The sequence below is a fragment of the Acomys minous genome (assembly GCF_964271855.1).
Source record: "Acomys minous genome assembly, chromosome: 6".
In the NCBI taxonomy this organism is placed as follows: domain Eukaryota; kingdom Metazoa; phylum Chordata; class Mammalia; order Rodentia; family Muridae; genus Acomys; species Acomys minous.
Window position 1 is genome coordinate 1,377,652 of NC_140487.1, and position 16,303 is coordinate 1,393,954.

At 44.3% G+C, this 16,303-nt stretch overlaps 1 protein-coding gene across 4 annotated transcripts in view; it reads left to right on the forward strand.

Moving 5' to 3' along the window:
- The first annotated feature begins 1,443 nt into the window (after positions 1-1,443).
- The window catches only part of ZNF800 (zinc finger protein 800), a 50,203-nt gene continuing 35,343 nt past the window's right edge, over positions 1,444-16,303 (forward strand). The window contains exons 1-3 of one of the 4 annotated variants that reach the window (XM_084785173.1): positions 1,444-3,943; positions 4,623-4,748; positions 9,333-9,428. In XM_084785173.1, coding sequence (XP_084641299.1) covers positions 4,688-4,748; positions 9,333-9,428 — 157 coding nt within the window. In that variant the 5' untranslated portion in view covers positions 1,444-3,943; positions 4,623-4,687. Of the gene's footprint in view, positions 3,944-4,618; positions 4,749-9,332; positions 9,429-16,303 lie in introns of all 4 variants that reach the window. The other 3 variants (XM_084785174.1, XM_084785175.1, XM_084785176.1) reach the window with 3 other exon arrangements.

Below are 16,303 nucleotides of genomic sequence, written 5' to 3' on the forward strand. Positions count from 1 at the left end.
CTTAACCTGTTACCCAGGATGCCTGGGATGCTTTGTGACTTTTTTTTTTTCTTAAATAAAGGTAGGGTGATAATTCTATACATCCAAAATTTCTTTAAGTTCTGGAGCACCATGAAATTTCAGTTTTCTTGAGATCTAGCAGCTCCATTTTTATTTCATGTATGGACAGTGTCCCATGTAGCTCAGGAGGGCATCACATTGCTATGTAGGCAGGAACGGCCTTGAACACCTCCTGGTACCTCTGCCTCCTGGGACCACCATGCCCACTGAATACACAGTATCTTGACCCATTACACTTTTCACAGCTGGAAGGATCTACTGGGTCATCTTTCAGATACCATGTGATTGGCCCCCAAACGGCTATGATACAGAGAGGGCAGCTCAGGAGAGACAATATAGCATTAGTGGCTAAATTCATGAGTTCCTGAGTCAGCTTGTTTCAGATGTTGGTTCTACTGCCTGTCAGCTGGAAGTTGAGTGTTTTACTTCAGCTTCAGCACCTATAGAAGGGAAGGGGGGGGGGTGTGGAAACGTCACTGGACTGCTGATGGAACGGAACGGAAGACACTTTAAGGCTAGAGGCATCTTCGATGTTAGCACTGTCAGTATAGTAGGGAGCTACCTAGGTCTGGAAAGCAGTTACTACTGGTTACTTAATACTCCTGGGTCTGTGTCTCTTCAGGTATAAAGTAAGGTTCACTAGGTAATTTCCATGGCTTATTTTCATCTGTAAAACCCCACGACTCAGCGTCTATTATCTGTTCTACTCACATCCCAATTCTGAGCTTACTTCTCAGTTGTTTACAATTTAATGCTAGCAATTCTGAGGCCATTCTACTAAGGATCAGTTAATTGTAACACTGTATTTACAACACTATACATTATATATATATTATATATATATTTTTTCTTTCTTCTGAGACAGTCTTTCTCTGTGTAGCCTTGACTGTCCAGTTTTGTAGACCAGGCTGGCTTCAAACTCACAGAGATCTGCTTTTGCCTCCATGAGTGCTGGGATTACAGGTGTGCGCACCACACCTGGGCTCAATTTAGTATTTTTTTTAATGTAAAAACATTTCTACGTGTGTGAGTGTTTTGCTTGCATGTTTGTGTGTGTACCACACGTACCTGGTGCCTCTGGAGGTCGGAAGAAGCGGGCTGGATCACTGGGAACTGCAGTTACAGTGGTGAGTCACCACATAGGTGCTGCAAACCAACCCCAGATCCGCTCTCTGTAAGAGCAAGTGCTCTAAACTACTGAGCCATCTCTCCAGCCTTTTCACACCTACCCGGCAAGCAAACATTTAAGTTCCCACACATATTTTCCAGGCTTGTAAAATTTTAGTATTTATTTGTATACATGTGATACCCTTATTATGTAAAACTAAGGAAAATATCCTTTGGAACAAAAATATTTTACTTAAAAATGTACCAGTCATCTATCACCAATGTTGGTTTTGTCTCCTTTCAGTTTTTTTTTTAAATCATAGTTTTGTGTGGTTTGTATTTTTGTGCTTTATTATCTTATACCATTTCACATAATTATGATCATTTTAAAGAGTGAAGTTAATCTCCTTTGCAGAACATTGGAAGGTAAATTATAGGTTTTGTTAACTATTTTTATTAAAATCATATATGCTTCAGACAAAAGCATCTATAATTCCAATTATACCATCCATCACATTTCAAAAAATAAAAAAAAAATTTTTTTTTGGTTTAAGCACGTTCCACATAGCTAACATTACACAAGATAATTTTGTGCATAACGGATTTGTGTGTGTGTGGACAGGTTAAAGGTCCATGTTGTATGTCTTCAACTGCTCTCCAATTTACTTTTTTGAAGACAGGGTCTCTTACTGAACCTGAACCTCACCCATTTGGTTACCCCACCTGGCCAACAAGTCCCAGAAATTCTTCTGTCTTGTTCTCCTTAGCACTGGAATCGCGGGTGCACTGCCACCACGGACTTGTTTTTGTTTGTTTTTTCTTTTTCCTAACATGGGTTGTGGGATCAAACTGAGGTCTTCTTGCTTGCTTGCAAGCCCTTCAATGACGGTGTCATCTCTCCAACCTCCAAATAAGATTTTTAGTGGTTGCATAATACCATCACACAGCATTTATAGCATACTGACCTACAATCCGCATTTGTTTCACGTGGGTAGTGACTCTTGACAATGGGACTGAAACAGGATCATAATATACCCTATGTGGCTGCTGGTCACTTATCCTATTCTGGCTCAATTACACCAGACCTAAACAGTCCTCTGGGACTGCTAAATTACGTAGTGAGAACTACATTTGCTTACAAACTTTCTTTGGGACTTTGATGATTTTCTCTTCACAAACACAGAGCTGAGGCTGGTGGTCAGCTTGTAACCCCAGCTTTGAGAACCTTAGTGCATACAGGCAGGAAAATCCTGAGTTCAAAGTCAACCTGGGAACTCTGTGAGTTCCAGGCCAGCCTGAGCAAGACTGTCTATCTCAAAACACATAAACCTAACTCATGGAGACTACCTTTCTAAACCTCACTTTTCCAGGAGCTCCCAAGTTGCAAGTTTGTTGGATAATTGCGCCTTTTATTAATCTCGAGAAGATAAATTGGGCAAATGGGTATTCTTAAAATACTCTAATAGCTGACACATATTTGACTGCAGTTAGCAAGGGCGAGAGTTCCTTCTCAGAGTTGGGAAGAAGGTGGAGGCAGCCCGAAGTTTGCAGATTTGACAGAAGATGGCCATCTTCGAGCTTTCGCGGGATTTTCCAAGCGGCATGCTGGTGCCAAAGAGGGAAAGTGCAGGCTCGCCATGCGACCCAACTTCATTTTCAGGCTTGCGCCATCAAAGAGTACCCATCTCCTGTCAATCCTTTTCCTCCTCAGAGCGCGCCTGGGGAAGGCTCTCCTTCCCCACGTTCCTGGAGGCACACTCACGCAGCTGATGGCTAGCCAACGCCACCTGACAGCCTTCAGGGAGCGAGTCTACTTGGGGGCCATTCCCTACTTTTCCTCCTCCTCCGCCTTTCCCAACCTTCCCCGGTTCGGGTTCGCCAAAGCGCAGCGCGAGCAACAGTTTGGTGCCCCGGCGAGCGAGCGGGCGGGCGGGCGAGCGGCGCGTGCCCGGGGAGGGACGCGCCCGCGGTTCTCACACCTCCGGGCGCACGCAGCCTCCGGCCGGCGCTCCGCAGCGGCCGGCGGGAGGGCGCACGGGAGGGAGGGCGGGCGGGTTGGCGGGGAGGGCGAGGGCGCGCGCCAGCGAGGCCCGCCATCCACCCACCCCGCCGCCCTCAGCGCCTCAGTCTCCCCCCTCCCGAGGCCTGGGCCCCGCGCGTCGCCTCCCCACCGGGGGTTGCCCGCCGCCAAGCGCATGCGCGCCGCGCCGCCGCCGGGCGTGCCGGCCACACACTCCCCCCACCCACTCCGTGAGCTTGTCACTTCCTGCCCTCGCCCCATCTCCGTCCGGGGTCAGTCAGTCGCTCCCTGTCGCCGCCGGAGACTTCTCCGCTTCCCCCCCACCCCCTTTCCTACCCTCTCCGCGGCGGCCGCTCGGGCTGACCGGGGTCGGTTAGGGGCGGCCGAGAGAGAGAAAGAGAGAGAGAAGGAACGGGACTGACTTCAGTAAAGTTTCCCGAAGCATCTGCTACCCGAAAGGCCCCAGGTGGGGGACCCGCGCAGCCTCCCCGCCCCTCTCCAAAGCCCCGGGGGGGAGGGAAACCGTTGCAGGTGGAGCGCCTCTGAGGGGGGAGCCCGGGGCTCGGCGCGGCCGTTGCCCCCGGCGGAGGGGCGCCTCCAGTCGCGCCCGGCTCCGGCTCCAGCTCCCTCGGCTTGCTGCGCCCGGGCGGTTCCTCCTGTCAACTGCCTGCGCCCCGCGCGCCGCCAGCTCGCCGCCGGCCCGGAGCGCGGAGGGCCGCCGCCGTGAGCCGCCACCGCGGGCCCGACCGAGGACGTGGTGAGCTGTGGCGCTTCCGCGTCCGCGCCGCCCCGTGGGGTGGGTGGGTTGGTGGGTGGGGGGACGGGGAGACTCTGTGGGAGCGCGCCGGTTTGGCGCCGTGGTGCGCGGGGGGCTGCGCCAGCCAGGTGGGGCCCTCCGCCGCGTCGTGCGCTCGGCCGGTGCCGCGGCCCGCTCGCCCGCCTGCCCGGCCGCCCGCTCTGGGAGTTGTGTTAAGTTGGGCGCACTTGGCGGCGCCGCCGGACCGCCCGACCGGCTCCTGGGGAGACCCCGGCGCACGTGCGCGGCGGGAGGGCGCGAGCTGCTCCCCGGCCGCCGCGCAGGGGCCCCCGCCGCGCCCCGCGCCCCGGCTCTCCGCCCCAGCGCGGCGAGGCCGCAGTCGCCTGCGCAGCCCGCCAGGCCTTCGCCGCCCCGTGCGCTGCGCTGCTGCTGCTGCTGCGCGCCGGACGCTGCGTTTCCGGGTAGGGCAGATGAACCTGTGCTGCGGGGGGACCCGAGGCGGGAGGCCCGGCGGGAGGGAGGGAAGGCCGGCGTCGGTTTGTTTTCAGAGCCGGAGCTGCGGGCCCTGGGTCGGGAGAACAGAGAGCGCGTGGTGGGGTGGTCTGTGGAGACGGCGGCCACAGCCCTCCTCGGGGAGTTCAGGGACGGTGACGGGTTTGTGCTTCTGCCCGCAGCCGCGCCGCGCCGCGCCGCGATGAAGAGCTTCTCGCAGTGAAAGGAAAATAGGTCGCACCCGGTTAAAAATGCCTTTGAGGGACAAATACTGTCAGACTGACCACCACCATCACGGATGCTGCGAACCAGGTAAGTCCGTTTTTTATTTTTACCCCTCCCCCTCCCCACCGAAGTCTTTGCTTTCCTCCGTCAGAGCTAGGCTGCCTCCTGTGTTTCTTTCCTAAGTAACGCGGGGGTCTCCTTCCCCTCGCTTGATCCCCTAGAGAACGTGCTGCAGGTGTCACCGTCAATCATTTCCACAGGACCAGTCTGCTCCTTTTCCTTCTCTTTCAAGACAGTTTTCAGTTGGTGGTTTACTCCTTGCTCCGAATGTTTCAAACTGAAGAAAAAGGCAAAGATAAGATAGGTGGTGGGATCCTAGCGTTCATGTTCTTGAAAACTGCTTATCATTAAAGTTAAGCTTCCCATGCAGTTTTCTAAAACCATAGTATAATGTTTGCCCCCCCCCCCCCATCCCGGAAAAAAAAAAAACCACACACACAGACACGTTTAATTTGGGTCAAGAAAGTTAATTGAACTTATAGGGAGAATAGGGCTTTTTAAATTTAAAAAACATCTTAAATGTTCTGGATAGAACTTATTGTATTGCAGATTGCTTAGAATACTTAAGTATATTTAATGTATTTTATTAAGTTGAACTGATTCAGCTAAATTTATTTTAAACCCTTTTCGAGTCTCATGAAGAATGTTAGTGAATTTTAATTTGATGGGCATTGTACTTGTAAACTGTTGATGATGCTTAAAACTTTGGCCTTAACTTTAGAGGGAAATCAGTGAAAACATTGTCAACTACAAATAAAAGTTGCTCTAAAGTGGTGGATCACACCTGTAACCCCAGCACTGGGGAGGCAGAGGCAGGTGGATCCCTGTGAGTTCCAGGCCAGCCTGGTCTACGAAGCAAGTCCAGGACAGCCAAGGCTACACAGAGAAACCCTGTCTCGAAAAACCAAAAACCAAAACCAAAACAAAAGCACGGAAAACAACAAAAAAAGCTGCTCCATTCTAGTTCAAAGACAAATGTTTATTACTTTTTACTTAAAATTTACCAGGGTTGGTGTCCCCCCCCAAGTTTGGCTTGCTTTTAATGGAAATATTTTAATTACACTCATGTATTTAGATTTTTATCATAACATGTATTTGAAATAAATATTTTTGAGTAAGAGAAGAATGGTGGTAGTGAAGGGAAGCAGAAACTCCTTTGCTGTACATGACGACAGTCACCTGGGCCCAGCCTTGTGCCTGTTGTATTTTGTTGCAATAACCCAGTAAAACGGAGCCTCCGGGAAGGGCCCTCATGCTCACCCAGGCGCTGAGCCGTCTAACTTGGGCACCTTGTTTACTGCACGTTGTTGTATTGAAGGTGAAGATGCATTGCATACATACCATGGAGCTGAGTGGCACTTACTAGTTTGCTTATGCATTTCTTTAACAAATCATTATTGAGCATCTCTTAGGTGCCAGATATTACCCAAGGCAATGGAATAGAAATGGTGAAAAAGACAGTGTTCTTGTCATACAGTTTTTGAGTGGGAAGAGATAGATTTAAACAAATAAATAAGGTGATTTGTGATTATGATTTACAGTACATGTTGGTAATTACGCATTTAGCAGACTTTTAATTCCTTTAAAGATGCTTTCTGGAGTTGAATTTTTTAATGTGGATTGAGTCTTTTCTTCCTCATTAACAAGAACTCTGTGAATATCACTAATTAAGAAAGTAAAAGTTACTGCTTATTAATATTTACTTCCTTAGGTAGAACTAAGTGCTTTGGAATGTTTATTTCAATGGAAAGCTAGGCATTCACTGACTTTTAGGCTAGTTCATTGACATCATTTCAGGGAAGGTATGTGCTGAGGCGAGGACATCTCCAGGTCTGAAAGTGTGGTGTGACAGTGACTCACATGTCCAGGGGGGCTATGATGGTGTGCTGTTTGAGAAACTCTCTGATGGGCTTTCGTGAGTGGTCTGTCTGCATTCGGATTACAGACAGGGTGAGGTCTCAGAAGAGGCCATCATGCCAGTGTATAGTGAGAGGTATTAGAAGTCTGGCAGTATATGTATATTTGTGCTTTAACATTTTTTTAAATAGAAATTTCCAGAAGTTCAGAATGGCACAAGGATCTGATGCAGCCATCATGCAGGTCCACCGTTTGTCAGGACACGGAGCATCCGGTCCATCTTCTCCTCCCCTCCTGACAACTCCTCTTCTGCTTTCCAACTGCTCCAGCTTCTGTCATGATTAGAAAGATCTTCAAGGAACTTGTTTTGAAGCAGGAGAGGTTTTTTTTTGTTTTGTTTTGTTTGTTTTTGTTTTTGTTTTTTTAAACAAAAGCAGATATGTGCTCTTGGAGGAGAGTAAGTAAAATGTTCTGAGGGATTGGGTGTTTTTGGTTGGCGGAGATAATTTTTTAAATGTTTGTAACCTGGATCAGTCTGATCATCTGATCTTGGAACGGAAGACAGAGTATGTAAGAGGACAGTTTAGAAAATTACATGTGTGTGTGCATGTGTGTGTACAAGTACATTTTAAATGAAAAAAGTGTATTTTAATAGTGGAAGCTGTGTCCATGCAAACATGAGACATCAGTCTTACTTAGAACGCTGCCTCAATGTGTAAGTGTTGTAGGAGAAGTGCTCAGAGGGTGGAGGTAGGAAGCTGCTCCAGCTCTGAAGCTGGGTCTTGTCACATGGAAGTGGAAGTTGCTGCATCACAGAAAGGTTTCTGGGGCGTGTTCTAAGTGAGGAACTCAGACATGGTCTGCTTCTCCCCATGGCTCTCTTACTATTTGTTGTTCTTTCTTTTTTCTATGTCTCTAATTTTCTACTTGTTGCCCCTATAAAGCCAGACCTTAGTGCTCTACAGTTAGTCAATTTTCCCACTCTTTTTGTAGCTAATTATGTTTATAGTTATCAGTTGCTATCATGTACAAGTAGTGAAAAGAGATCCTTCTAACTCACCCTAACAGACGGCTAATAAATCTCTGCTGATGTTTCTCTTAAAGGTTGAATTTGGCTTAGGTTTTGTAAAGAAGATTGCTTTTTGGTGTCAGGAAAGTGGCTGGTTTGTTCATAGTGATGCTGCTGCTGCTGCAGGGGTGTTTCCTGAGCACTTGTTATATTCCAGGGTGTGTTTTGATTAGTTTTTATTATATCTTATTTTAAAATTACAAAGTCCCCTCCCTTTTTTTTGAGATTTTTGTTAGCTGCATGTTAGAGAAGAGGAAGCGATCTGATCATTTAGTTGTCTCAGTTACACCTCAGCAGACAGCCACACAGTGACATGCAAGGGCCGTGGGCCTTTATTGCTGCAGTTGTCAGTTCTCACACTTAGGTGCCTGTGTGTGTTCTGATCATGTGCTTCAAGTGCTTCTTAAGATACTGTTGATGAAGTGATATGGTTCTGAGGTGTGGGTCCTCCCATCTGTGTGCACTGAGCACTTGAGGTATGAGGGAGCCTGCAAGGCTGCATCTGTACATGCCGCCCAGCAGCCTCAGCTGCTCTGTCAGGAAAGGAGTTGCTGCTGAGGTCTAAGCTGCAGAGCAGTCATAGCACACCGAGAGAAAGGTCCCTGGGTTATGGTGGCATTGCTGGGTAGGACATTATGTTTTTTAAAAAAGGGAAAAAAATTAAGTGGCTAGTTTTTCCTCCCTACAACCTGCTATTTGACAACTAACAGAAGCACTGTTGTCCTTTCCAGCTACCTGTGTCACATGATCTAATTATTTTTCTGCTCATCTGAGAATTTTGCGAAGGGGAGGAAGTGATAATGACTACTAGATATGAAAGTGAAAATTTTTATTTTTAAAATGGGAAACTTATTTTTACTTTATGTTTTACTCCTAAAATGCCTAATTTCTATGCTTTGAAATAATAGAAATGTGAGGCAGAAAGTGTACCTCATCCTTGATAGCGCACCCTGACACAACCTTTAAATCCTGGTGGTATTCTAAGGTAATTTTCTCTTAGCATCTATACGTATACCCATGTCAATTAAACTTATGTATTTCTGTACCTGCATAAAATGTATTATTGTAAATAGCTCATGGCCTTTACAATACTGACACCCTTCACTGTCAATACGCTGGAGCTGGCTGGTGCTTTTCAGCAGTTGTGAGAAATGCCATTATGCAGCTATTTCATAGTTTTTAGTTTGATCTCTATAGCAAGTCTCTGAAATTTGAAATCTCTCTCAGCTGAATGCAGTGAAACTCTTAGGTGCCCACAACCTTATACTTGTCTATTTCCTTTTTTTTTTTTTTGGCAGTTGGGTCTAATTTGGTGCAGGGTGCTTGATCAGATTATTTTTAAGGCTTTTGGAAGAGTTTGCTAGGTGTGGCTAAGCCACCATAACCTTAAGAGTCATTGGTAAATGTAGTTCTTCCCTAAGGGGACTAAAGAGGCGAACGGTGTGTACAGAGTGGCGCCAGAGCAGTGTGTGCTGCTATTAAGCCTGCGGGCTGGCTGCGATGGGATCGATCGAGGGCTTCCGTCCATTGCCTCGCTTGTCTTATACAGATGTGAACTGTACATGCGTAAACATCTGTGGAGGTATCCTCATCACTAACATAGCTGTAGCACACTGCTGTTTGATCCAATAGTGACTGAAATAACGCCTTTTTTGCGGGTTGCTGTGTGTTTGTCTTCCATGTAGTCTATGTCCTGGAGCCTGGAGATCCTCCCTTGCTACAGCAGCCGCTACAGACATCCAAATCTGGTATCCAACAAATAATTGAGTGCTTTCGATCAGGTATGAACATTTTAGTTATATTTTTCACACATCACACAGTAATTAAAAAACTAGCCTGAAGGTCTGTACGTTGGTTTTCTTTATAGTATGCTTTTGAGTTGCCATATTTTTAAGACAACTGAATAAACATTGGCTTGTTCTAGAAATTCCTTTTCAGTACTACCTACTATATATTAATTTGAAAAATTTTACTATAGTTTAGAGAATTCTGGTATATTTTAAGATAAAATGCTGTTACTTCTTAATGCAGTCAATTCTTGTTCTTTATAAACTTTGGTGTAAATTATATTAAACTATGTGAGATATCATTATAGGTTGATTTTCTTAACCATTTCTGTTTTGGGGGTGTCACCTCCTGCCAAACTGTGGAGTTTTCAATATCTTCAATAGAGTACAGGATAGAAAAAAAGATATGTCCAGCCCTGATATCTTTAGATACATTTATAAAGCTTTTGTTTCTTTTCTTTTTAATTATTATTTTATTTTAAATGTGTGGATGTTCTGACTGCCTGTTTGTCTATGTACCACACGCGTTCTTGGTGTCTACAGAAGCCAGAGACGGCATTGGATAACTTGGGGTTCAGTTATAAACAGTTCTGACTCTCCATGTGGGAGTTTGGGAATTGAACCTGGGTTCTCTGGAAGAGCAGCCAGTGCTCTTAATCTCTGAGCCACTTGTCCAAACTCAAGCCTTACAGGAACTGGTTATGTGTTATGTTTACGCAGCTACATTCCAGTGCTTTGAAATAGGTGTTACTCATTATATGTCAGCAGCGAGAAGCTGGGGCTCCTTGTTAACACTGAGGTCATAGACTGCTGTGACTCTTACGACTCCTTTATCCATTTTAAAAAATAGATTTATGTTCTGACGTTACTGTGCATTACTGACATTATCAATAAGTAGGTACAATGGATGGACATCTGATTAACGAACAGTAGGATCTTGTCATTATGTTAAAGCTGCCATCTAAATGAACATTATCTGAGGTCTGAAGGAAAGCACAGTTATGTAGGAATGTGTGGATGAAGTGTTTGAAGCCAGTGTGTTAAAACTGTGCAGGGTAAGGACCGGAGAGTTGGTTCAGCAGGTAGAGTGCTCACTCCCCTTGCAGGAGACCCGGGTTCACTTCTCTGCATCCACATGGCAGCTAACGGCTTCCTGTAACTCCAGTTCCGGGGACTCCAACAGTCTTCTCATGTCCAGAGTGACTGCGTGCATGTGATATGTACACATGTACGCACGCGCGCATACACACACACACACACACACACACACACACACACACATGCACACACGCACACACATGCACACAGTGATGTGTACGTACACACACACACACAACACACACACTACATAAATGGATTGGTTTTGTTTTTTAGTTTAGTTATTTTTATTGTTAATTAAAATGAACCTTATGTGGAGATGTTACAAGAGTTAGCAGTATTTATGTAAAATTATGCAGTGAATTTGTGGGTTTCCTTATTTTCTATTTTCAATAATGCCCAGTTCACTTTCCATCAGCTAGCATTTCATTCTTTCCTTCTTTTATTTATTTATATTTTTATTTCGATATTTATTTTTCCTTTTTAAATATATATATTATTTATTATAATTTAGTCACATATTACATCCAAGTGGGGGTGGGAGGGGGGCCTGCTGCTGAACCTCTGGCCTGCACTGTGGTGCCCATGATTTGGTCACTGCCCCTTTGCAAGATGGCCTTGTGGGCGCAGAGAGGAAGGGGGTACAGGCTGTCCTGATGAGACCTTGTGGACTGGCCAGACCGTGGGTAGGCGGCCCTGTCAGTCAGAGGCCTAGGGGAGGGAGGGGGTGGATAACAATCAGGATGTAAAATGAATTAAAATGAATTGTTTTTTAAATAAAAAAATTTAGAGGGGGAAATAAACATGCTTTACTCTCCAATTCAGAGAAATAGTTTATCCTCAGATTAATTTTTTCTCTGATATGTAAGAACCATTTTTTTGGCTTAGAATGTGTCAATGCCTGTTGTCTTTCCTACTGTAATTGTTCCAGTGCCTGTCATATGCCTATCTTTATGCTAGGTGTTTACGTGATTTTTGAATATTTGTTGTTTTTTCTTTTGATGCTCATCCTTGCCTAGCAGAATAATCTGTAAGTCAAAGTCTTTGATAATGAAAATATAACTTTCACTTGTTAGGAGTAGTTTATGTTTCTTGCATAAGAGAATAATAGTTCATTTCTGTTTGTTTTAACAACTTTAAAACAGATAAATATTTTTTTAATTCTTTGGAATGAAAATTAGAATAGTTTTTCCCATTTAGTAGCATAACTTGATTTTTAAAAAATTCATAATTTATGGTTAAGGTTATTTTATCCTGCCTTAGCTTATTACAATATTAGTCTATTAAGTTAGAATTGATTAGTTCATAAATGATTTGTATTATAAAATACTTTTCAGAATATTATGTATACAGTGTGTGTGTGTGTGTGTGTGTGTGTGTGTGTGTGTGTGTGTGATCGTGGAAGGTGTTCTATTGCTGTAAAGAGACACCATGACCATGGCAACTCTTAGAAAAGAAAGACATAGTTATGGGGGCTGCCTAGCAGGTTCACAGGTTTAGTCCATTATCATGGCAGGAACATTGACGCTGGGGCAGTAGCTGAGAGCTATACCTGGTATACAGGCGGGAGTGAGGAAGAGACAGACTGATGGATGGACACATGAGAGACAGACAGACACAAAGAGAGACAGCCAAACACATACGGGGCTTAGTTTGTGCTTTTGAAGCCTAAAAGCCTACCCTCAGGGACAGACTTTCTCCAGGAAGGCCACGCCTCCTCCACAAAGGACTTACTTCCTAATCCTTCTAGTCCTTTCATAGTGCCACTCCATGGTGACCACGTGTTCAAGTACATGAGCCTATATGTGCCATTCTTTTCAAATCATTACAGGAGGAAAATATTTAAAGATGAAATTAGTACTTTTTACTGCACGATAGTTATTGATTCTCTGTGTTTGCCAGTTCTTTTAAGCTAAAGAGTGGGGCAGTAAGGTAGTTATTTTAGTTTCCCAAATGACTAACTTGTGTCAAGCTGACATAAAACTAGCCAGAAGTGTTCTTTAAAAACCCCTCGGGCTGGGCGTGGTGGTGCACACCGTTAATCCCAGCACTCAGGAGGCAGTCAGGCAGATCGCTGTGAGTTTGAGGCCAGCCTGGTCCACAAAATGAGTCCAGGACAGCCAGGGCTACACAGAGAAACCCTGTCTCAAACACACACACACACACACACACACACACACACACACACACACACACACACACACACACACATTTCTCCCCAGCACATTGACCTTAAGTTGTTTTCTTTAACATAAAAATTTCTGAAAATAATTCAAATTAGAGTTGATTTAGAGTGTGCAGAGAAGCTAATTTTGGATTAGAAGAGAATCATTTCAGTATTGTGTCCCATAAATCAGAAATTTTAATTTCCTCAAGACAGTAACCTCTCACATATCTAGCCAATGTAGTCTACTGACATAGCTCTTTGTGGTACAAAGGTATTTCAGGCTCAGGTAGGAGAATGGGACGCATGGCTGTAGTTAACATGCATCTAACCTGAGGCTCCGCTGCTCCCTGACCCAGTCTTCTGTAAGTACACCTGCTGTGACTCATCTCTTTCTAGCCTCTTTCCCCTGTAACGAGGTCACACGCTTTGCCTTGAAGACACTATCCTTGTAGCACTGTGTATCTGATAGATACTTGGCAGTGCCACTCTGAAGCAAGTCATGAGTCTGCTTAGCAAGTGAGGGGCGAAGTCCGGTTGGATAGTAGTGCTCACCGTAGGACCTGCCTTCATCTTCAAGCTCAGAGAGCTGTCTTCAACTACTGTGTCATCTTTGAGATGCTACTTTCTTCTTCTACGCTGGGTTGTCCTACTTAGGCTGGGTACTCATAAAGGTTGACTCATTTTCACTAGCTCATGTGTGCTACCCTGACCACTTGACAGTTTTGACCCATTCTTACTGTCTTAGATTTCAGTGTTTGTGTTTGCTTTGCATTATTTTCTTGGCTCTAAATTAAAAATTCTTTCTTACTTCTGCTATTTCTAATTGTTTGGTTCATAAAACAATTTAGGTAGGTTTTTTTGTTGTTGTTGTTGTTTTGGTGGAGGAGAAGAAATAATACTGTGGATACAGTTTTTAGGGCAAAAAGTAAGGTTCCTGCTGTCCCCTTCGCACAGGTGACTACTGCTGCATGGTGTGTCCTCTCCTGGGGTCTGTTATCCATGCTTCAACATACCCTTGTTTCCTCCCAGTAGGGGTACATTCTGTGCACCTTTGCTGTGAGTAGATTTGGTTGTTGAGTTTACTGTAGAGTTAGATGTGCCTATATTTTTTCTACTGTGAACCTTAGTGGCTGGATGGTGTGAACCTTAATGGCTGGATGGTGTGAACCTTAATGGCTGGATGGTGTGAACCTTAATGGCTGGATGGTGTGAACCTTAATGGCTGGATGGTGTGAACCTTAGTGGCTGGATGGTGTGAACCTTAGTGGCTGGATGGTGTGAACCCTGCCGTTTGCTCCAAACCCCAGCTTCTGGTACTACCTCCACCATGGCCTTCGCTGTCCTGGAGTCCTCCCATGCCTGAGTAAATACCTCTGGGGTCACACCTGTGATGTGGTGCCCTTGACTTCCCTCCGTTCCCTTAACACGCTCAGTTGATTTCCTTTCTCTCTGACTTCCTTCAAAACACAGTTTTGAAGAAAAAAGCAAAATACCTTTAGATATTTACTGAACATTTCTAGGTATTTATCACACCGAGTTAGTTGAGATTAATAGTCTTTGTGAGTCTCTTAGTCATCTTACAGAGGCAAAGAAGCTGTAGAATATACTAAAGTTAGAAACAGGAAGATGAGGGAAGGTGTCCAACATTCAAAGCTAGTCTCTAATATGAAATTGACATGTTATTCTTATATTAAATTATAAAAAGAATATATAAAATTATAGAGAAAAGGTTCTTTATATACAGAATATACTATACTACTATATGCAAAGAACGTCATCTTTCCATCCCCAGAAAAGAATACATTGTTGATCTGTGGTATGCTGGTGAAAAATAAGAATTTTGTGTAATAGTTCTTGTTGTGGTTGTCTTCCTAGATTTTATCATTTCAAAGTCATTTTTCTTTCTGATTGAAGTAACTTCAATTGAAGTTAGTGTAAGTCATGACTGAATTATGATGCTGTATTTTTACTAGGTAAAGTTTAGTGAGGAAGTAGGGTCTGTGAGAGCTGTCTAACAGAGAGTTCCCTATTCTGTGATGGGATCTCTCTCCCGTCCTTCCTTTCTTTCTTCCTTTCTGCTGGTATACATGGGTCTATACGAATGCAGTGTCTGAGAGGGCCAGAAAAGGGTGTCAGATGCCCTGGAGCTGGAGTTAGAGGCAGCTTTGAGCCACCTGACATGAGTGCTGGGAACTTACCTGTAGTCATTTGGGAGAGCAGCAAGTGCTCTCAGCAGTGGAACTGTGTCTTCAGCCTGTGATGGAATTTTTCTGATTGTTATATAGCAATTATAGGAAACTTAAAATGGGACTAGATATCTTTTGGGTTAATATATTTTTTTTAAGCATTCATCTTCCAAACATGTCTTCTAGGATTATGTTGCTGAGAGAGCAGGTAGTTATACATGTTTGAGTTCTCAGTATCACAGAACCACATCCCTCACTTACATATTTCCAGTGAACTGACTAGTGCATGTGATACTGGGCGCTCCATCCAGTGTCTGTTAGGGCGAAGTGAAGCATTCATCACCAGGTAGGCACAGCCTTAAAGTAATTTTATCCTACTTGTACATTTATTATTGTATGTGACAGTGTTCCACTACCAAAACTCTTACCCTTTATAGTGGAGGTTTTTTTCTTCTTTTCTTTTCCTTTCCTTTCCTTTTCTTTTCTTTCTTTCTTTCTTTCTTCCTTCCTTTCTTTCTTTCTTAGATTCTGGTTGATGATCTATTAAGCAGCGATTTCTACAATAATTTAAGAAGCTAAGCAAGAAAGAGAACAATTGTTTTAAAAACAAAAAGGAATAGTTTGGAGAAGATGAGCATGTCTCTGTTTCTCAGAGTGTGATAGACTTCATGCTGCTGCCCACATAGCCACCCCATGCCTCAGCGGAGGAGGAGTTTTACTATGAGAGAGGTTGTGTATGTTTATGACAAGGCAATCAGAAAAATGGTAGCTGATTTTGTATAAGTCCATTCTATTCTGATGGGAAAAATATAGCATCTTAAATGGTAGCTGAAACTAGAGGAAATCTTTTCAATATCTGTTCATGCAACAAGATATATCTTTCTTTTCTCATCTGTAAATGCTTTGTATGTAGCATTAGAAAACCTTATGTAGAAAGTTGTTAATAAAAGTCATCCAGGCATTGTCCTGAGGGTAGAACACAGTGGTGAGCATCAAAGGAAACTTGGGTTAGATATCTTAGCATAATGTGTATATAGAACACTAAGTGCAAGATAGTGGGGAAGCTGGGTAGATGATGAATTGCATTGAGAGTGCAGGTGATAGATTTTCTTTGGTTTGCTTGTTTGTTTGATTGTTGTTTGTTTGTTTGTTTTCTGAGACAGATTTCTCTGTGTAGCCTTGACTCTCCTAGACTCGATTTGTAGATCAGGCTGGCCTTCAATGTACAGAGATGCCTGCCTCTGCCTCCCGGAGTGCTGGGATTAAGGTGTGTGCCACAATGCCCACATAGGAAGGTCAGAGAAGGCTTCCTGGTGGAAATGACATCTAAAGTGAGATCGGAAGGTGTTATGAGCGAGTCAGACTAGGGAAGGAGCTGTTATAGTCAGAGTAACATGGGCCATGCATAGACTGGACCT